Source organism: Rhinichthys klamathensis, unplaced genomic scaffold (assembly GCF_029890125.1).
Source record: "Rhinichthys klamathensis goyatoka isolate OS25496 unplaced genomic scaffold, OSU_Roscu_1.1 h1tg000329l_1, whole genome shotgun sequence".
Classification (NCBI taxonomy): domain Eukaryota; kingdom Metazoa; phylum Chordata; class Actinopteri; order Cypriniformes; family Leuciscidae; genus Rhinichthys; species Rhinichthys klamathensis.
In genome coordinates this window covers 1,494,421-1,518,608 of record NW_026606844.1, presented here as the reverse complement: position 1 = coordinate 1,518,608, position 24,188 = coordinate 1,494,421, and the positions used below count along the sequence as shown (strand labels likewise).

At 37.7% G+C, this 24,188-nt stretch overlaps 1 protein-coding gene across 1 annotated transcript in view; it reads left to right on the top strand.

The window, feature by feature from the left end:
- Window positions 1-24,188, top strand: part of b3glcta (beta 3-glucosyltransferase a) — a 106,409-nt gene that overhangs the window by 9,198 nt on the left and 73,023 nt on the right. The window contains exon 2 of the mRNA XM_056271964.1: window positions 6,725-6,771. Within this exon, the coding sequence (XP_056127939.1) occupies window positions 6,725-6,771 (47 nt within the window). The remainder of the gene's footprint in view (window positions 1-6,724; window positions 6,772-24,188) is intronic.

Here is a 24,188-nt window from a genome sequence, read left to right as displayed (position 1 = left end):
GTGTAACGATACACAAACCTGACGGTTCGGTTCGTCCCACGGTTTTGAGGTCTCGGTTCGGTTCGTTTCGGTTTCAAATTATGCTGTAAACTACAGCCCTTACTTGCACATTACTATAACATTAAAGCTTAACAACAGAGCCTACTTTTAGCCTAAATTATATAATAATAATCAACACTCAAATAACAAATTGTATGAAAACATGTAAACTGCACATAAGGCAATTTTTGCATTAACATGTTTTTACTCTAATTTGTTATTGTTATATAATAATTTACACAGTTGCTGTTATTTTCATGACAACTATTTTAAACATACATTAAATAATCAAGATATCATAAACAGGTTAAGTAAAATATAATATATAGGCTAATATATAGCATTTATTTAGTGAAAGAGTTAGCAAACCAGCAAGCTGTGGACACTGAATGACTTGCCTGAGGTAAATATAAAGCTATGTGGAAAACTAAGCGTTTTATTGACGTATTTCCGCTGTTGAAACACTGATTGAGTGTTCACACGAGTTATGATGCCTTTCAGTAAGTATACTGTATCTTTCAACATACCTTCGGGTGTCCATTCATGTTTATTCTGTAACTGAGGAAGAGATGATCGCGCTCCGCGCTGCCGCATGCATACAGTGATATCTGTCACGCCACATCTAAGAGCGCCAAAACGGCATTTATTGTTTGCATTTCGTAATCAAATAGACATAATTTGAAAGATTACACCTTGCTTATTATCAAAAGTAACAAAACACTGAGCTTATTGCGATTATATGTGGTGAATGGTGGTTAGGCAACAGCCCTGTATTCGTTGTGTACACGATTACACATGAGGTGCAATGAGCCGGGTCTGGGCGGGGCAGCAGGGGGCGGGGCGTGTTCGGTTCGCCATGAGAGTATCGCGATACGTATCGTGGGTGGTGTATCGCGGTTTTTCGGTTCGGTTCAAATATCGTTACACCCCTAATATCTAGAGCAGGGGTTTTCAAATTGGGTGAATGTGAGCCTCCCCTAACAGTAGGTTAGGACAGCCGAGCCCCCCCTTCCCCAAAATCCCGCCCCCCTGCCCTAACCCACACACCTCTGCAGTAAATGCCATCTTTTGTGTGTTCCAGGCAACGATGAGTTCCAATAAAAACGGATAAAATGTAAATATTTTTTAATATTGTAGCCTAATTGAAGACATTTTATTTCCACAACTTTTTTAAAAGTGCATTCATAAACTATTCTTTGCAACAGCAAATAATTTCCAACTTTATGCAGGCCTAATTGAGGCTACTTTTAAAATCACTGGCCTAACCACAAGTCAACAAAACATGCTTAACATGTGTAATGCAATGAGTAGCAGTGTTTCGCCGATGTTATGGGGTTTGCCTGCCATACGTGACACAATAAGTTGCTTCTGTCGCCTAGGGCTGGGCGATATGGCTGAAAACTGTATCACGATATCAGTGTTTCATATCGGTCGATATCGATAATTATTGATTTTTTTATGACCCATTTAAAATAAGGACCAGGAGAAAAAATATATTACATTTAAACATTTTTATTTTAAACTTAACCTTCCTCTGATTATAATCCCAAGACAGAAATGTCAACACAACCATGAAAACTCAAATAATTAAAATGTAAACATAAGTCTAAATTCACAATCAGACCTGCAAACTCCTCAGAGTAAAAAAGGTGACAGTGGCGCGGTGCGGCGGGACGGGGGTGGTGGGGGGTTGTGGTCGTACGTGCCCCCTGCTCGATTTTTTGTGATTTTAATATGCAAATGACACATTTCTGAGCGTGACTTAACAAAAATCAGCATACTTATCAAAAATCTTTGTGTTGCAACCCGGAAGTTTGTATCTTAGACATGCACTGTATCATAAGAAGTCAGGGCAGAGCACCCGGGTAACGATAAGCCAAGCTAACGTTACAGGGATATTGCACCATTTGGGAAATTAAGCTCCTTTTCCACCTCCCCTCGAGTAAAACAATTGTTTTTTTTTACCGTTTATAGGATTCAGCCGATCTCCAGGTCTGGCGGTACCACTTTTACCATAGCTTAACATAATTCATAGTATGAAGACAATACTAGGGGTGGAACGGTACACAGAAGTCACGGTTCGGTTCAGACACCACGGTTCGGTACGATTTCAGTACAATGGAGTGAAAAGCAAAACAGAAATATAGAAGGCATTTTTATAAATGTCTTAAGCCTTGTATTTTTTAAATAAGTTTTATTAATAAAGGCATAGAACCAGTTTATTTATAGTGCACTGATAATAGTTTTATATAATTAGTTTATTAAATTAATAAAAAGATAAAAAGACCTTGAGATATGTTTGGTAATTGTACCTGAATGAATTTAAAATTTGCAATATTTCAGATCAATATATTTGTTTTCCTTCATTTTAATTAACCGTAACTTTATTCTCATCAGAATTATAAATAATGGATTTTTTCTTTTTTAATTAATGTGTAACTTAAAAATAAACAGATTAGTGCTCTGTTTTGAGGACAAGAAATGAAAACCAATGCGATATGATGAATGTCCAAAAGATGGAACACACAGACTGTTTTAAAAAGGGGTTGGATAAATATGTTTTGCTTTTAAAACGGTGTGTATGTGTGTGTGACAGTTATAGGTTACAGTTTGACAAGAAATACAGAGTGAAGAAAAGCACGATGTTGTGTTTTATTGCGAGTATAGGACTACACAAATATAAGTAAACACTTTGCAGACTGAATGATGTCCTGTATTAACAAAATGACGGAGTATGTTTTTATGTCTCCACTGTTCGATCGCGCCCGCGTGTCTCACTCTCTCATGCCCGTGCCTACTCTCTCTCTCTCGCGCGCGCGCGCGCACACACACTCCAGCATTGGCATCATCTCATTCTCTACTCTTTACTTCTATTTAAGATTTTATTTAACTCATTTAAGACTGTTCTTGTGAGGATACTCGACAAAACTGACATTTTGGCATAAATGTGTGGGTTATTGTTCGTTCAGGCGCGAAAGAGAACTCGATACTGGCGCGCGTCTTTCTGTGCGTCATGCGTGCGTGCGTATGTGTGCGTGTGTCAGGACAGGAGGACATTCACTGACAGCGCGTTCTCTTTTGTCTTGTCGCGAATGAATGGTTTAAAAGCATTTGCGTGAATAAGAGCGTTATCATATACAAAAACTTATTGCATGCGTTGCCGGGATACTTTAAGCCCTGCAACATTAATAGAGCTGCATACAGAGTTATTTTTTCTTCTCGTGTCGCGCCTCCCCTGTGGCTCTTTGGCGCCCCCCAGGGGAGGCGCGCCTCACCTATTGAAAACCGCTGATCTAGAGATCATAGGGCCGGATTAAACATACTATGTGGGCATTTTGACAAAATTGACACAATGCATTTATAAATGTTTTTAGTGGAAGAGGCTGTGCAATGACAAAATATGTATGGTATGGTATAATACTAAGATGTGTATATATTATGCACTACCTTTCAAATGTTTGAGGTTTGACAACATTTTAAAAGAAATCCCTGATGCTCACCACGGCTGCATTTATTTGATCAAAAATACAGTAAAATTTGATTGCAATTTTATTACAAGGATCAGTGGCCTGGGGTTGGGGGCTTCAGAGGGTCAATTTTAGTTCTGTTCATTGTGAAGAAACCTTTGGGTAATTGTATGTGATCCTGTCTATGAAAAAATCAATAAACAAAATGTATCAAAATAAAATGAATAAAAAATATTGTAAAATATTATTGCGATTTAAAATAAGTCTTCTACTACTTTAATACATTTTAAAATGCAATTTATTCCTGTGATGGCAAAGCTGAATTTTCAGCAGCCATTCCTTAAGTCTTCAGTATTACACGATACAGTTCTTCATAAATAATTCTGATGTGTTGATTTGGTGCTCAAAAAAATTCTCAATGTTGAAATAGTTATTCTGCTTAATATTTTTATGGACACTGACAATTTGTTTCAGGATTTTTTTTTGTTGAATAGAAAGTTTAATAGAACAGCATTTATTTGAAATGTATCATTTTTTTTAACAATGTCAGTTTGTTAGTAGTCAGTGTACCGGTCTTACACAGTGTTTGGCCGTACAGTGATTACTTGCTCACCATGGCACCACCTCTACTGTCGTTTTGCTTTTTTATAGAAATAAAAAACATTTAGTTCAGTTAGACAACGGACACTACAATTATAAACTGAAATCATCTGCTCTGCTCCATAAAGCACGAGTTGCAGAGTCGCAGTACAGAGCAGCAGGAGTTATAGATTTCAGAGAGTAAAGAGAGCTGACTGACAAGACGAAGGCGGAGGATTTGGTCATTGACAAATATCTTGTGGTCAGTATACGTTCCTTAGACTCGAACCGCATGATCGCGAATTCACAGTGAAGCTACAGTGTAAAGCGAGCCCGCATCAAAAACGTTTTCAATACCCCACATATTGATAGCCTGATGCCTGCAAGTTATAGGCCTATACGTAGAGTTCTCATGACAGCGAATTCGCAAGTGTATTTACCGTTGTGAAAATTTCCTCATCGTGACATCCCTAGACTTTAACTGTTACTTTTGATCAATTTAATGTGTCCTTGTTGAATAAAAGTATTCATTACTTTGAGGGAAAAAACAACAACTTTTGAACGGTAGCCTAATGTATATGACAACAAATGAAAATAATGATAGAAATTGAAACATACATAACATTGCTAATATTATTAGATAGAGAGAGTAGCATTTAACTAAATATGTTGTTATAAAAAAGAACTAAAAAGCTGCACAGAGACTTTTTAAGCTCGGTTTATTCACATTAAGCATTCAAACAAACAAACTACACTACCGTTCAAAAGTTTGGGGTCAGTGAGAATTTTATTTTTATTTTTTGGAGGAAAGAAATCAATACTTTTATTTATCAAGGACAGTAAAGACATTTATAATGTTACAAAAGATTCTATTTCAAACAAATGCTGTTCTTTTGAACTTCCTATTCATCAAAGAATCCAAAAAAAAAAAAAAAAATTCAACATTGATAATAATAATAAATGTTTCTTGAGCATCAAATCCTCATATTATACTGATTTGTGAAGGATCATTTGACACTGAAGACACTGACACTGGTGATGCTGAAAATTCAGCTTTGATCACAGGAATAAATGACACTTTACTATATATTCACACAGAAAACAGCTGATTTACACTGGAATAATATTTAATACTATAACTGATTTTTGTTGTATTTTTAATCAAATAAGCGCAGCCATGGTTAGCAGAAGAGAATTCTTTTAAAAGTATTTAAAATCGTACCGACCCCAAACTTTTGAACGGTAGTGTACATACAGTACATTTGTTATTTTCCAATGATCCATGGAAAGTTTAAGTGAGCATGTTGGATTGTTCCCTAAACTCTGCAAAGCTGTTTGCGCAAACGGTGTGACATTAATAAAAATAAAAAGACAAATAAGCACACATATAAAATTATTTATATATATTTTTCAGCAACAGTATTCATTAGATCCACAGAGCCACTAGTACTGTTTAGGTCTAATGAGCTCACTTGACCTTTTGGTTCCCTTTATTTATGATTTTGCTCAATGTTTCCTTATTTCAAAGTCAACTTGGAATTTTAATGTTGCCATGTCTAGATTTCTTTCCACTTTTCTCTAACGGCTATGTTTTCCAGTCATCATCTTTTTAGCAAGTGTCAGATGTTAGTTCTCATCGATGTCTACATTAATGAATTTAAAGATGTTTTCACTTAAGCAGCCAGCAGATATTTCTAGCATAGAGCCATTCATTTATGCATATTTCATTTATTCAGCATAACACTAGGCCAAGAAACAAAACTTATTTTCGTCCTATTACTTTTGGATCTTGCCACCATTCGTATGTTTATGAAATACTCAGAACGTAATTCATATGCTTGAATTTTTTCTGCAGGCTTCTCAACAGTTTTTTTGGGCATCTACAGAGAACTGGACTCCATAAATAATTGAGTTACAAGCATACAGTGCCAGGGATAAAGAAGCAAAATAAAATTCAAACCAACTATTGGCCCAGAGGTGTAAACATCAGCCTCATTAAAGAGTTATTTAAAAGAAGATTTCACAGGTTGCAAATGGACTTGTGAAGTAGCAACAAGCAAATGCCCTTTAACCCTCATATGAGTTAATCTAGAGTTTTAATGCACACTTTCATGGTTCTGCTCTGATAATGTCACCTGAGAAGCGGATAAGTAAAAGGAGCAATTATGAACTGTTCCAAGGACAGCTTAATGGCCAGAAACCTGTGGTATTCTCAGAAGCTGAAACTCACTCGCAATGATTTCACTGGCACGGAAAGTCATCTCTCCATCTGCCTGCCGTTTTGACGCTCAATATCGATTTCGAGGCTCCTCTCAAAGCGACTCTCTTCTCGGGATCAATGGAAATGTAATTTGAGAGAGGCTTCTCCTGCTCTAATGAAAAACTTTGCAAAATACATGTGGTGCAGAAGTCCCTAAAGGCTGGTACAGATTAAAGGGGAACATACTCTCTTCTAATCAGCTGGCTTTTAACTCCGTCTTCTAGATCTTAAAGAAGCAGCACTTAACATGTACTTTAGAAAGTCATGGGCTTTTAGACCTTTTGCCTATGTGTTGCAGTTTTGCCAACATGTTAAATGGATTGAGGATGGAGCCCTCATTGTTGTATAGCCTGATGTTTTGTGTTTGATTTTATTCCAGTGCCCCTCATCACTGCAAAAGGAGATGATGTGGAGAGTCACGAAAAGGTAAGGGTTGAAGCATGTTTACTTTTGTGTAACGGCATATGACAGCAGTTTGATTTTAAATGGCAGATCTGTAATCTCCTGTTCTTTTGTTTGTTTGCTTCTCATACATGGCTCAAGACCTATCACCCTTTGTACAAGTTTTGTATCTCCAGCACCATAAATGCAATCTACAGCTATAATTTGTTTCTGCTGAAAGTGCACCAATTAAAGCCAAGCATATATATATATATATATATATATATAATCGGTTTTCCAGAGCATGCATGATGATTTTTTCATGTTCTTTGTAAGCTTGATTTTGAATTGGCTGGTCAATATTATAGTAGTTTTTTACATAAATAATTGCATTTTGCACCAATTAGGGTTGCACAATATTGAAAAAAAAAAAAAACGAACAGTGCAATATTGTGTTTTTCTGCGATATGGAAAAAATACAAGAAGTTTCACCACATAAATTGAATAACTCCATTTGAAAATTATTAATTCTAAAATGATTGGAGTGATTTTGTTAGGGAGTGCATCGGCATAGAAAAAGAGCCGAAAAAGTACTTTTTACTCTAAAGACTTTTTGTGTACGTGTGTGTGCGGAAAGGAGGGGTTTAGACAGACTGGATCATTGGACGATTCGTTTGAGAATCATTGAAAAATGTGGTGATGTGCAATGTTTATTATGAGAAAATGTAACTTTTTTTTTACCTTTGATGCATTTAAACCTGTTGTAGGAGACCTTCAAAACAAAATTAGGAACCTTTAAAATAGCATAATAGGGGCACTTTAAATCACAGCCTGTGCAATTTGACAATGGCAGTAAGCCATATCACAATATTGATTTTTTTTATATATATATCGTGCAGCTCTATTGTTCATGACTTTTAATTCCCTATAAGATGTTTTTACAGATTTCAGATTGGATTATTAACATATTTCAAAAATTACATTTATGCATTAGTTATACAAAGCGACTTACATTGCATTCAAGTTCAAATATATTTGATCAGTCTATGAATTTGGTGTTGCTATTGTTCTTTGCTCTACTGGAACGGTCTGAGGCAAATTATGAAACATACCACCAAGAAGTCAGTAAGCTAAAAAGCAGTAGCATTGTTCAAATCACATTGTAATGTCCATATTCTAGAGTTGAAAGGGTTGCAAACAGAAAGAAAAAGTCAATTTATCAGTTATCTGCCACAACATGCTGTTTATTATCGGTTATTATTGGTGCATCCCTGAGGTAATTTAATCTCTGCATTTTAATCAATACGTGTTTCTTATTTGGTTCCAATCTTCAACTTGTCAGGCTGTGTCGTTGTCTTGCAATAAGCATTGCATAGAGTTTGTCTAACTCTAAGGGACTTTGACAGGGGCCTTCACAGCTGAAATGCTGAGCATTATATGATCCTTGCTGCAAGTAACATTTTTCTCTTTTATTGCGTCAGCCGTTTCTGCTTTCCGCCGATAGGTTTCACGGTTAATGCATTCATTTTCTGGTGTAGCTTTTTTTGAGTTTTAAGCAGAAAGGCCACTGACATTCTGGGTCAGGAGAGTGAACAAAGGACAGAGAGGAAGCGAATACATTAGAACGCATAGAACGCTGTAATATGCTTGTGTTTAGACCTTAGCCAGGGTTCAGAAGTGCTGTTACATCTGGGTTTTTTAGCAATTTTCCTTTTCTTTGTTGATATTTCCTTCTCCTTTTTTCAATCGATGAAATTAAAAGTGAAATAGTAGTTTGTTAATGTTACCCTCACTATGGTAGAAGGTTCACATGGTTGATTGAGTGTAAAAGTGGACATTTTAATGAATAGATCTCTCTAGGTCCTTTCAGACGCATGGAGAGGAGAAGAACTAGACATGAAATAGTGGAGATGCCTCTCTTGATTTGCACAGCAGGATGAAAGGGTGGACAATTGTTCAGGCCCTCCTACTGGTAAATCAATGCTCTTCAAAGACAGCACATCCTGGTGCTCCTGGGGTGAGAGGATTGACTGGTTCCAATCAAGGATCCAAATGAATGTTGCTGTTGCTGTCATTGAAGTTTCTCTTTTTCCATTTCTTTTTGTGCATTTAGTAGGACTGTCATTCGCCTACAGTACCGGTTAAGTGTTTGGAAACATTAGGCTACTATTTTTAATGTTTTTGAAAGAAGTCGCTTATGCTCATCAAGCCTGCATTTATTTAATCAAAAAATATACAGAATATATTATTACAATTTGAAATAAAGATTACTGTGATGGTAAAGCTGAAACCTTTATTTTAAAGAGTAATAATATTTCACAATATTTTTTTTTTTTTTTTTTTTTTTTGATCAAATAAATGCAGGCTTGATGAGCATAAGAGACTTCTTTCAAAAACATAAAATATAGTAATGTTTGTAAACGTTTGACCGGTATTGTATATTGAATCGTATATAATAAAATTTGTTACATGATGTTGTAATTTTAATTAAATAAATCACTAGTGAATGTGGATATCAATATTTGCTAATAAATAATTAAATGACATTCAAAGCATTAATAAGAATAACATTAAAAATAAGAATAACATTAAAAAAGCATTTTAGAGGTCAATATATTGTTTTTTATTTCCATATCATTGAACACAGACCTATCATGAGTGTTAGATAATCATTTGTTCTAGCATCTTGCACCAAAATGCTGAATATTTAACAGTTTTTTTTTTTTTAGTTTTTTTTTTTTTTGGCTTTGTCAAGTTAAAAACCATTCAATCCTTTTGATTCTGTTTTATTCTTTTGCAGACCTAACAGCTGTTTTTGATCACAAGAGCGTGTTATGTGTGTAACAGGCTCTGTAATCTCATTCTGTGCTGAATATTCTCAATCTCAGTCAGGAGATATGATTAAATACATTAGTTCATTTTAACATACTATATAATATGATAATAAATTAAATGCCATCAGTACTTCTGTACAGAAAAATGGTGTCACATTTGTTTAACAAAACAGTAACAGAATACAATAATAATTAATATATTAATATGTTAATTTTTATTGTATTAATTTTTCATTTGTTAAACATCTGTGACATTTAGCACCACATATTTGTTTTTGTTTTTTTAGTCTGAATTTAAGAAAGTTGTATCTGAAGAGGGCTTGTCGAGGTTCCAACTGCAGCTAAAGACTTTCCCTGATAAATTATTGATGATCGCATTATAGCAGAATGAGATATTTCAGATTTGGCATGTCATCACCACGACACTGTTGCAAAGCATGTTGTACAAAGAACATGAGAAGTCCGGCTAAAAGAGAAATGGCTGTCTTGTACAGCTTCTTTCAAGGTGTTAGGAGGTTTTAATTATAACGATATCCTAGTACTTTAGGTTAGGTGCTTTACAAAATCAGATTACTTTATGGAAGTTTTCTCCATAATATTAGAAATGAGATATTTCGAAAAATGCCTCTCTTTTTTTTTCCTTCCATACAGTGGAAGTCAGTGGGGACCAATGTTGTAAATTTGTACTCTATTAACTTTCATTATATGGACAAAAACAGTTCTCATTGTATTGTTGTATTCTTCTTCAGAATGTCATTTTTTTGTGTTCCGAATGTAGTTATGGGGAATTTTTTGTAAACTCCCTTTAAAGACCCATAAGTCTTGGGAGACCCGTAAGACTACCTACATTTTCATTTATTTACCAGTAAGGTCACTGTAGGCCTATGCGGTACACATGCCACCATGTTTGTACAGGACAGTGGTTGCATGCAAATTATGTTGTTGGGATGTACACTTGTCCTTGATCTTGGATACAGGACAGGGATTACAGTTTGGCTTGAAATATGGAAAATAATCTACAACCTTCAAGTCATGTGATTTACAACCCACCCAACGCCTCATAAAAGATACACCAAGGTGCCGTTTTCATCTTCAGCTTTTTAGTCTTGCATGACCTTTGCTGTCGACCTTTTTCTCAATAACCTGCCACATTGGTCATGCAGCTCGAGGAGAGGCGCTGGACTCGGAATCTCAATGGCTCAGGGAAACAGAGGCCAAATGAGACTCAACAGGTCATTGGTGTGTGCTGAAATAGCATATATCACAAGGACAGAGAGAGCGAACCAACCTTGGTCTGTGCATGGAAAAAAATGAAAGGCGGGTACAATCAAGGATTTTTCTGAAGATTTCCTTGATTGAATTGCTCTGGAAGGCGAGCACACACATTACACCCAACTCCAATTAAGCTCGACCCTGTAATTTCAAGCAGCTTTTCCGTAAATTGACTGGTGGTGACTAATTTTTACCTCTTCAGACAGGTTCAGTCCTGTCAGTGCTAGTTTAGCTGAAGGATATCGAGAGCCAGCTGGCAAATGTCACTCAAGCTACTTGCAATCTCGGCATGCTTGGATTGGCAGTTCTAGACTTTGCCATTTGTGCCAAACTGTCCTTTCTGAAGATTTCACAGAATTTGTTTGTGTTTTTAACACACTTGGAAGCATTGGGAATGGTGAAGAAACAGCACTTACTTTTCTGGGCTTACATGGTTCCTTCTCTTGCAGGAGGATGAGAAACGGCCATCATGAGGAATTTTCATTATACTCATTCCTCAGATCAGGGACAAACAAGCTCCTCCAATGAGTTTTGTGACAACAATTCCTTAAACTAGGATATATATGGGACAGGATGGGAAGTTAAATCTTTCTCTGCCATTGGCCGATGAATTGTAATTGGTTCATTGACAGCTGTACCACTGGCGAAAGAGGCTCCCGGCAGCCCTGAGATGCCACAGTGTGTAGAGTTTATTATGTTGTCGTATGACCTTGTGAAGCAAGAAAAAAGATTTTATGAGTCCCACATGTGTCTTGTGCTTTTTATTTGATATTCTTAGCAATGCCCACATGCAGCCATTCTCTTTTGGGTGCATTGTTTTTGTCTCTGATATCTCCCGTTGGTGGGTTGAGTTTGTCCTTCATTCTTTTTCGGTTTTGTCTGTTGACTATAATTTTCTTTATTTTGTGTTTGAAAGTATGCCCCAAAGAACAAACCTTCCTTAGGGTTCTTTTAAGGACTTCCTTATTGGTAAAAAAATAAATGGTAAATAAATATACATACTAATATGTAGTATTTGTTCATATTTTGAATTAGCTTTTATTTTTGTATTTTTTACTTTTTATGTGCTTTTTTGATTTTTTTAATTTAACTTTAAATTTCAGTTTTAGTAATTTTAGTAAACTAGATACTTAAACTTAACATCCCTTAGGCAGCATTTCTATTTTTTCTTAGTTTTTTCTATTTCTATTTTATCTAATATTAATATTTTAAGCTTTATTTCAGTTAGCAAAAAGGATTTTTTAACAATTTTAGTCATGTAAGGTCCATCCAATTGGCCCAGTGATGGTGTCCAATGGTGTGGTTGAAGGTTTCCTGCATGTTCTGTCTTTTCGGTGCAGAAAGTAATTAAATTCCATTTAAACTTGTATTACATTTTATCATGACCTTGAATTTAGGCTGGAATGCCAATTGATTATTTGTCATTTATATTATCATTTATGTAGACATTGATTGCTCTATTTAAGTCAGCTTCACAGCATGATATGCTAAAGACCGCCCTCACATTGACGTGATTGGTTTCGGCGATTCTGATTGATGTCAGAATCGGCGTCAATTTCAAACCGCATTTTTGAGTCCTGTCTTTTTTTCACTGCAGTTTTAAGGAGAAAATACTCAGAAATTGTGTTTATTTATGAATTTGAACATTGTTTGTCTTAAAGTATATTTAAAACACCACATAGACATATAAACAACATTTAAAAACCTGATTTTTCACCACAGGGGGTTTAGGCTGCCCATGCTTGCCATTTAATTAAATAGTAGTTCCATAATCGGAGGTTATGGCCAGTACTATAAAGTAATGCCGCCCCATGCTTGCTAGTACCTCAATAGTATTTTTGTCTGGCAATACAAAATAATACAATACAATACAAAACATCAAATGCTCAGAAAAAAAGAGTAAAGGTGCATATCTTACATCTGAAAGATACATAATGCTGAGTGTATAGAAGACAACTCTGCATTATAATCTGGCTACAGAATCGTTTGCAACATTTAAATACCCTGACCAAGACAAAACATCCTCCAAATGGAGGCATGAACTAACAATTGAAATTTGCATTAATCAAGATCCCAGACCTGGGTCAGAGCATGTGAGTGGACTGGAGTAATATTTCCTGTCTGAAGATTCCACTCCGCTCGCTCAGTCCGCCCAGGGCCGCTCACTCAAACCAGAATGCTCTTTGTGATATGCTGGTTCGAGAAAATGTGAAATAAGCAATACGTCTAAGGTTATGGAGTTCAAATATTGTTTTAATGAAGTTGTGAACCTTATACTTAGCCTAAATGAACAGTAAGCATCAAAATTAAGAACGAAGAAGGAGAAGAAATTGAAAGGAAGTGTGAAGGAATTGAGTTTGCAAAGATTCATTTTGTGATATACTAACAGCGAAGTTCTTTATCGTTTGCTGATGGATAAAAAGAAGTTTGAAATACCTTCTCGCCGCTACTGTTAACAAACATCCCGCAGCCACACTGATGAGAGCTGTTACTGTAACTGAGACATTTATGCAAGCGTTACAAACAAAAAGACGTATACCGTAGTACAGAGAAATTTAATGAACGGGATTTGAGCGAATATCGTTTTCCCGGTGAGCGTGAGCGGTGCATGAGTGGAGCGTTTGCTCAGGCCATGAGTGATTGAGCAAAACGCTTTGGCATAGAGCAGACCGCCACAGCACTTCGCTCTGGGTAGTTTACACCTTTTTGACAGAAGGTAATTTGCATGGAAGACCCTGGGAAATGGCACACCCTCCACAGTAAGCAAAACATCTCAAAACTCTCTAACTTGTATTACCTTTTGGTCTATTTCTCTGGACATGAGACCATTGTACCAGTGACACTGAGACATTTCAAATGATACCGAACATGACTGTTAATTCAATTGAATTGACACCACTATATTTTTCATATAATCATTCTGAGTGAACAGAGTAAAGGGAAGAATGGGTAAAGGAAAGAACGTGGAGGAGAAGGAACCAATGTTGAAGGAAGGACAAGAGGGAAAGAAGCTTTTCCACATCTTCACTCTGTTGGGTGTGGCGAAAGATGCCTGTATGTGTCCGTATTGTCTGTATCTCAGGAGATCAAAGTATCTGATGTTCTTTCAACCTTACAACACGGAATGAACAGCACTTTTCAGATTATAACTATTATAAAAGCCCTGATATACTTCAAGCGTAATTGAAGAATGACCTGATGTGACGTTATTTCGAACAAAATTAGGCCAAACAGCTTGCCAAAACGAACTTTTTGGAAAAGTTCCCTCTTGCTAGGTAACACCTTTGTACGACCACGGTTCGTGGCGATTACGTAGGATGTAGGTGTGCGCTGAATCTCCTCCCTTGATTGATTGAAATCTTTGATTTGGAAATCTTCTCCGGTTCATTTCTTCTGTTCAGACTGTTGAGGTCGGACGTCCTCGAGTGAAAACATGAACACACTGGAGAGCTGCTTTATAGTAAATGGTAAATGGACTGCATTTATATAGCACTTTCACAGACCCAATGGCCACCAAAGCGCTTTACATATTGCCTCACATTCACCCATTCATACACCGACGGCGGTGTCAGCCATGCAAGGCGCCATCCAGCTCGTCGGGAGCAGCCGGGGTTAGGTGTCTTGCTCATGGACACCTCGACACTTGAAGTTGTACAAACATATCCCAATGCAATGATCAGATTCTTTTGCTTTATTTAAAAAAAAAATGCTTGCTGTTCTCTGATTTTTGTTGTGTGTTTATTTTGTTATTGAGAGGAAAGCGTGCAGCACATATTTATTCATCAACTCCGCTCTTATCAGTGTGGGCGGCTTCGGGATGTTTGCTAACAGTATATCGCTCCTATGTAACTTCTTTTTACCCCTAACCGCAGAACGAAAAAGAACTTGCTGTGTGAGTATATCAGGGTCTTAACTGAAGCCTATCCCCAAAAGAAAACATCTTTAAATTTGAAGTTGATTAATAATAATAAATTAAATGAATTAATAAACAATTATTAGACAATTTATTACAGAATTAAAAGTCCCCATTTAGACATATGTGAGTGTAATTAATAGAGAGCTAGTAGATGATATAGTGGGAATGTGAACGTTATAATTTTCCAGCTCAGAAGTAGAATTTGGATAGAATAAATATATCTCATGCTTACAAAAACACACTCTCAGCAAACTGCTGTTTTGTGGTTGTAGAGATAGAAGTGGAAGACCAGGTTGTGTCATTTTTAATGTTTTTTAGTTTTTGCTGGAGACAATACAAGAACAAGGTTGTGTAAACCACAAGTAGCATGATAAAGCCACCTCCACTTGATTGTATTTAATCTGTTATCCAGACGACAACAGTTGCAACGGCCCATTTTCTCCTGTTTAGTCTGCTTCAGAAAGTATGTGAGGAGGAGAAACCCTTGAGCTTGATAAACCACAGAGCCTAATTAAGTCAGTGCCTTCTACCCACCCCTGGCACTGAGTTAAATCAGTTCTGATGTGGTCCTTTCTGCCCATGCATGAATTTTTCCTCACACTGAAATCAGATAAAAAAATCTGACTAACCATGCAGACATTTTGCCTGGCATCCTGTTATCCACTTTCTTCAAACAGATTTATATTCGTCCCCTGTCGACTATATGATGAAAATGAGAAGGCATGCGTGTAAATCAGAACTTTCTGCGTGTGGATATATTGGTGCTCTGTTGCACAATATAAGGTGATGTATGTCTATGGTGGGGGGCAGAAGATGTGTACAATTTGATTAGCGGTGACATGCCTCATGACACACTTTCAATTTAAATGAATATGCCAAAATAGGAAATTGAGATGTGTTTTTTTTTTTTTTGTGATGGATCTCTACGGGGGTTGAATTTAGACGCATAACCTCTCATACAGGCTTTTAGCATGCTGACAGTCATTTAACCCTCTCCAAGAAGTTGCTAAATTCATACCCATTAAACCACCACCTCTACAGCCATCAAAGCAGGGTTTTTTTTTGTACTCAACAGTACATTTCAAGAAAATTACTGTCAGATTTCAAATGTGTGAGCAGATTTTTATTATGAATGGTCTCTGAGGTTTTATGTTGTTGTGAGGACTATGGTTATAATTAATAAAAGTTATAGTTAATAAAATGTTATAGTTATTATTTTGCCTATATTTGTTCAATATCTGTCAACCTATTTGATGTCTGCACTTAGCATCCATTTATCCACAGAAGCACATCTGATGGTGTCTGCTGGACATAAACCAGCCTAATTATACAGGGCTTTCTGTCCAACTAGTCATTCAGACAGCCCACTGACTAGTCGATTTTGAAAATATGTAATTTTGAATATCTTTTGTGAGGAAGGAAGCAGGTTTTTTCCGGCCAAAACCCACTTACTTGAAGAGGTCATGCATTTTTCTTTTCTTTTATAATGTTCTCTGAGGGCCACTTATAATGTTATCAGGATTTTGACATAAAAAAACATGATAATTTAGAAGTAATAAGCTATTTTCTATCCTGTTTTTTGACCCTCTCTTTGAAACACACTGTTTTGATGGGCATGCCACATCCAATACTTATGCCCACTGCTATGATTGGGTAACAGTTTTACATTTTAAAATAATTTTCAATGGCCTGCCATTACATCTCGAAAACTTCCTATGTTGAAAAATATCTAGTTATATTGTTGAAACGTATGCCAACGATGTGAAACATTTATGCGTATTGTGTTTTGGTTAAAGGAGAACTCCGGCGCAAATGAACCTTTGGTCTAATTACACATTGTTACCTAGTCAACCGTTATCTGAGATTTGTTTTCATGATTATCGAATGTAAATAGTTTTATCTCTAAAAACAGTTTAGCCTATAAAGCTAGTATAACGCTAGTATATTGGGCATAGTGTAATGACAAATAAAAATCGCTTGTTAATACCACTAACAAGGCTCAAAATAGCCCCACACTAACACGGTAGCATAATGAGGGTCCCTACCTTCAAACCGAAGCATGGAGAACTTTGTCAGTGTCCAGACAGTTTAATAAGAAGATATTTTAAACATACAGTCAACTTCGCGTATACAGGCAGAAGCCATCTTTGAAATACAGTCTTTACCAGTCGATCTACGAACGTCGATCCAAGCCTGCTGTTCGCGCTCACCTTATCACAACTTATAGCTCGTTCACATTCTCACCAGCGCACTTGGATCGGCGTTCGTAGATCGACTGGTAAAGACTGTATTTCAAAGATGGCTTCTGCCTGTATACGCGAAGTTGACTGTATGTTTAAAATATCTTCTTATTAAACTGTCTGGACACTGACAGTCAACTTCGCGTATACAGGCAGAAGCCATCTTTGAAATACAGTCTTTACCAGTCGATCTACGAACGCCGATCCAAGTGCGCTGGTGAGAATGTGAACGAGCTATAAGTTGTGATAAGGTGAGCGCGAACAGCAGGCTTGGATCGACGTTCGTAGATCGACTGGTAAAGACTGTATTTCAAAGATGGCTTCTGCCTGTATACGCGAAGTTGACTGTATGTTTAAAATATCTTTTTATTAAACTGTCTGGACACTGACAAAGTTCTCAATGCTTCGGTTTGAAGGTAGGGACCCTCATTATGCTACCGTGTTAGTGTGGGGCTATTTTGAGCCTTGTTAGTGGTATTAACAAGCGATTTTTATTTGTCATTACACTGTGCCCAATATACTAGCGTTATACTAGCTTTATAGGCTAAACTGTTTTTAGAGATAAAACTATTTACATTCGATAATCATGAAAACAAATCTCAGATAACGGTTGACTAGGTAACAATGTGTAATTAGACCAAAGGTTCATTTTGCGCCGGAGTTCTCCTTTAAGTCTTGGTTGTGACAAATAAAGTTTAAGTACTTGGAGTTACCACAGTTACTTATAATTGACAAAGGATGACTTAGTGTTTTGTGTAAATGGAATTATGAATGAATGTGCCATTGCTAGTCACCCTGTCATTCTTATAGGCTATTCATCAGGCTATTCATTCAGGATTACAGCGAATGGCTTAGATCAAAACAATAACAAAAGCGGCATCTTCTACGTGCTTTCTTCCGTATCCGGCAATCTCCCCCATTAACCCCATAAATGACGAAGCAAAGGAAAGAACAGCCAATCACAACAGCATATCACATCTATTCACAGTTTGACTGCGGCGCTACAGTATAAATACTCAAATATCAAACGATCTGTAACAGACAAAGCAATAGTGACACATGGTAAAAACAATGTTTACTCACACTTGTGTGTTGCAAAATTGCTGTCGGTTCTAATATAGTCGGAACTGCATTATCTTTAATTTTCAGTCTCTCTGAAAAGCCTGCGGCGAACTTTGAATCTGCAGTAAAAAGAAGCGAACAAATGAACAGTCTTACTGACGCGATCTGACCGGAAACTTCTGTTCATCCACGCTTTCTTAAAGGGGTCATCAGATGCCCATTTTCCACAAGGTGGTATGATTCTTTAGGGTCTTCATGTAAAGTTTGTAACATACTTTGGTTAAAATTCCTCAATGGTTGTGTAAAACACCCTTTCTACCTCTTTAAAAACAGCTCTGTTCACAGTGACCCGTTTCGGTGCATGTCTCTTTAAATGATAATGAGCAACTGCTCACCCCACCCCTCTCTTCCATGGGGGGTGTGGACACAACACGTAAAGTGCTGCCAAAGCCTGTCTACGGAAAGCCTGGCCACTCCCTATTAAGTCCAATTGTACCGAATTTTGGTTGTAGTTCCACCAGAGTTCCACTGGGGGCGATCGTCCGAGTGCAAAATGAATGGGAGTCAATGGGGCTAGACGGCTAAATTTGTCTCTTTTACCCGATTGTCATTGAGAAATCTCAGATTTGAATGTAGGTTCTGCAAGTTCAACATGGGTTATAGGTCGAAAGTTGAATGAACGAGTGCTTATGTCCTTTCGATTTCTTACAGGTTGAGTTGTTGTTGCCCATAACACGCTAGCATTTTGCTAATGGATGATGATTGGTCAGTGAAGGACTGATTACGACCAGAGACACCGCTTGATGGCATCGTGGCATCCGAAGCGGGACCAATGTTAAGGCCATAGGCGGACTGAACTCTCTATATACCATAGACTGTAAAAAAAGATATTTTCCCATGTCAGATGTGTAGCTGATGCCTCGAGAGAAAAGAAAGTGCAAAGCGCAAAAGCATAAACATAATACATACATAGACGCCCTATTGGCCGCTTTGGAACGTTGCTGCGATTGTGTTCTTATTGTGGAAAAGGCATTTTCTGTGATTGACCCGATTTTAGCAATAACAAAGATAACTGATGGATCCTTTATCTATGGTAATACGATATGGTACAACTACAATGCAGTGCAAATAGTAAATATAAGATACAGTGAGTAATAGTAAATAGTTTAGTCAATAAAATAAACAAACAGTATACAGCAAATAAAATAGTAATGAAAAGGCTATATAAAATATAGGCTATATAAAATAAAATGACACAACCCTGTCTATTTTTGTTAAATTTCAGTTTTATTGATCAGTAAGAGACATTATAACAGTATAAGTATCCTAAAAGGTATAATAAGTTATACAAGACAAGAAATAAAGTAAACCATTCAGACACAGCAGGATACAACGTTAAAATAGCCCAAATATAAAGTTATGAAACTTCACTTTGCCCTCAGCCAAAACGATTTGCCAGGGAACAAATGATACGATTAATGATACCAAAGATCGCCCGTTAGATATTCACAAGACGAATTATACCTCGTTTAACCACTACTAGAGACATCAGAGCCAGCGGCACACGTCAGACGCACTAGCCGAGGAAAGGCTGTTCCAGGCGGGGTGCAGAGCGCTGAGACCCGGTGAAAGACTGATCCTCACAACTCCGAAAACGTCAGATCAAACTTTTAAATAGGCGCTATCTTTATAAATATACCACAGATTTGAGCTTTAAACAACTACATTGTCGACTGAAAAACTATTAAAACTACATTTCGTGACACAATAACAGTAGTATCTTTAAATTTCGCGGCTTCTCTCGTCTGTTTATGCGCGAAAGCACCATTAAATGAAGGATTGCCGTAAAGCAGGTTTCTGGTCGTACGATGTGTATGACGTCATTGACATTTAAAAATACTTTTTAAAGCAAATAAGTGACTCTAAAAAATCGAACACCCAGTAATGCGTAATTTTGTTGCATCTTCTTTCGAATACAACATTCAAATTACTAGACAAAAAATTATATCCTGAGAAAAGTGGATTTTTAGGGGTATTGCTCCATTGACCTCCATTCATTCTGCACTCCGCCTGTGAGCGCCCTCATATGGACCTAGAGTGGAACTGCAACCAGTTCAGACCCCGGAAGTTTAATGTGAGTGGGAGTTCTCCCCATATTAGACATTCTCTGGTGCTGCCTTGGTGGACCGTATACAAATGGCTGATGGCAGAAATATGCTAATACGGGACAGTCCGTCAGCGGTCGTGGGCGGAGCATGAGCAATATGACGCCATATTGCTCAGAAAATCCAAACGGCTTAATTATTGAGAGTGTTTAGACTTTTTGAGCATTAAAAGAAAGGAGTGAATGGATTTTTTTCATTGTATGGTGGTTGTTTCCACACTGCAAAGACACATTTATATGCAAACACCATATAAAAGTGAATTTTGCATCCGATGACCCCTTTAATGTTAGGATCACAAGGAAGGCAATGCAAAGACTGTGTTTTTCCGCAACTTGGCACTTTAAAACGTCTTGTAATCATCAGAGGCCTCTCTATGGTTTTGTTGCTGGAGTAATCCTGTGTTTGCGTCTGTCTCGTATTTACTACTTCATGACATGTGTGAATCGGTGGGAGGGGCTAAAGAGGTAATGATGTGGAAATAGGTGTTGATCATCTTCTGCAGAGGCGGTCTTTCGTCGCACTATAACGTAATAATGTGACACGATCCGAAACAAGTAATTTTTTGATTTCAATAAAAGCTGGTTTTGGACTAACAAGTTTTGAGTTCTGAAAGGATATTTTTCAGTGATGCACCGATGTGAAAATTGTGGCCGATACCGATAACCGATATTAATATTGCTGTTATGGCCGATACCGATATTTACCGATGTCGATATCTCTGTATAGAAAACACATAGCGAGGATTAGGGCTGCACGATATTGGTAAAAAATGACATTGCGATATTTTATTTTTCTGCGATATAGATTGCGATATAAAAACAATTTCACCAGATGACTTGAATAGCTCTATTTGGAAAGAATGAATCATTCTAGAATGACTGGGGTGGTTTTGTCATGGAGTAAATCTGCATAGAAACTAGTATTAATAGAATTAATAGAACTAATATGAAACTAATGTAGTTAACTAGACTTTAATAAATGGAACCTTATTGTAAAGTGTTTCCGATTTATGTCTCTTGAGTTCAGTGTTGGACAGATCAGTTATTTTAACCATTCATTAAAGTGAATCGGTTCAAATGAGTCATTAGTTCGCGAATCGGACGTTTCATTAAAGGAACACTCCACCCATTTGCATTAAGCTTTCCATTGTTAGAAACCCAGTCATACTATTGAATGGTCGTGAAACACTCTCTCATTTTCCCCTGAGAGGAGAGAAATCCGCTATTTACCTTTTTCACTTCCTCCTACAATGACGCAAAAATCGTCATTTTACGTCATTGTAGGAGAAAGTGTAAGAGGGGGGGATTTCTGTAAAGACTACAAGCACTAGTTCAAACCCGCCCATAGGGGGTTGGACCTAATGCGCTAACAGAGCTATCACAGATCAGTGGGTGGGACTTCACTTGTAGATACTGAAATCAATATCAGCCATCTTGTTTATAAGCTAAGCTAACAAGCGCTGTGGAGATAGGAAGTTATGACAATGACGGAAGAAACTAAACATGATATGGAAGAAACTAAACATGATATGGAAGTAGAGGATTTTGAAATTCCGCTGTTCGTGGCTATCTTTACGAGCCGCAATTTAGTGAAGAGCAGCTGAGCCTGATGGAGGAACAGGAGGCGGACGAGGAGCCCGGACTGGGCGGACTGGGCGGACTGCTGGTGCCTGTGCTCTCGCTGTGCGCTACGGACACAGATAGAGTCCGTCTGCTGCAGAGAATTTCAACGATAGCAATTTCTCCTGGACGAAATCTCTGAATCAGACGAGCACACGGACGTTTGTGTTGTGATGTGAACCATCCTAGTGTCGCACCGCATATGTTCTGACTGAACATACAGGTATCATGCAATAATTCACCATATAGAAAGAAATACAAACGAGGAGTAATTCACTAATGAGTTTGCCAATGTAACGGGGTTCGTTGTCGTGGGAAGGAGGAGGCGGGAACCGGCGAACATTTAAACATTTTAATAGTAAAATAAACAAATACAAAACAAAAGTATAAGCCAGCTGGCCACACACAACAGAAACAAAACATAAAATCAGGCCTGTTCCTTTTGTGCTTCCGCTCCTCCGTGAGAGATATGAGACCGCTGCGTCTCACAGGTGAGGTGTCATTCATTATCACTCGCGCCGTCCTCTCACGGTCCCTCGTCCTGTCCGCCACAGCCAACTAACTAGACATTTTGTGTGAAATGAATTTCAAACTCTTTTGGCAGCAAGTCTTGTAGACGGAAGAGTGATTTCTCTGTTTGCGCTGTTCTGGATTAGTGGGAGTGGCTTGCGGAGCTGTGCAATGTGGTGCATTGTGGGAGTTGTTGTCTTACATACAAATGCGCCCTAAAGTTATTTTCTGTCTTTTCTCGGTCAAGAGGGCACCAAATTCAAAATTTCTTTTACATTTCGACTACATATATAACCCACTTTCAATAAAGATTAATGTTGAAATGGGTGGAGTGACCCTTTAACGGACCACGGCACACGTTGTGTGATTATCCAGGCAGTTTAGGAAATCGCACAAGATTTGTCTCAACACAGAAAACATTTTATCACTAGATAGATTTTTTTTGTTTTGTTTATTGAAAGTGTGGTTTATGTCATCTGAATGTGTGGAAAGCTTTTCAGAGAAGATACGGCAACGTTATTCTAGCACAATTCACAACCAGCGGTAACGTTATTTTAGCGCAATTCACAACCAGCGGTAGTTCAGAAAAAAAAAACTTCGGTCTTCCGACCTACCATCGTGTATTCTCAAAGATATTCAGTCAACTCAATTCATTAAAATGCGCGAGGGAGGGAGAGAGCGCAAGACAGTTTGAAGACGACGAGACTGCGTGCGTGCGCGCGACCGGGGCTTTCACTCTCTCTGCTCGTTCTCTCAAGCGCAGCAGTCAGTCATCTACATCACTCACCGGTCAAATAAGGCTTTGGCGGGACAAAAATACGCCTTAGTAAGTGCGCTTGTAATGTATGCGCTCGTGCAAAAACAAACATCCCCGCCCCCACACTCACATCTACACACACGTCAAATACACAGTAATGATTATTGGCCTATAATGATTGTAATGATGTAAGTATTGGAAAATCAGTAATGATTTTGACATCGGAACGATACCGATGTGTAAAAAATTGACCATATCGGCCGATATTATATCGGCGGCCGATATATCGTGCACCACTAATATTTTTACAGTACAATAACCTGTTATATGTCAAAAGATGAAGGAAATTTTGATTTCTCAATTCAAAAAATGACTGATTATACAAAAAAAAAAAAAATTTATATGTATGTATTTATTTATTATTTTGGCAGCTTTGGAATTCCATTTCACCAGACCTCTAACCACAGCACTTCTTTTAGTTGAACACTTCCATTGTGTATTTGTTCAGGGTCAATTATACAACTGGAGGTGGCTCTTCCATCTCAACAAGTCCCTGTCTTTGAGTTTCCTGGTCCTTTGGGGTTTCAGAATCAATGTTTTTCTCCTCTTCGGGTTGCTGTGGATTGAACTTCTAACCGTGCCATGATTCACAACGTCACCTTGATGATTCAGCATCTCCCTCTCACTGTAATGATGTGCCACACTCTGCCCGGTGTAAAGATATATGACTTGTTTCTCGAAGGGCTGCTTGGAGCTCAGGACTAGAGTAATTGTTAGCAGAGTGGTAGCAATAAATCAAAAGCCATCTCCTTTTTTCCTCGTTATCCTCTAATATACCACAATATGAGTAGGGAGAGCATCGAATACTGCTCGAATTTGCTCCCTTCTCTCTTCATGTCCCTGAGGACGTGAGATTTGGTTTGAGCGGGGAAGGCTCGTTCAAAGTTCGCAACAGGAACTGTGATCGATTCGCTCTTTCCTCCACAGTCGGCTGGTAGCACTGACAGCTCTGGTGGCAGAATGAGCTTCCTAATACCCCAATTGAGCTGAGCACTCAGGGTTAGAACAGCATCAGCTCCAGGCACCG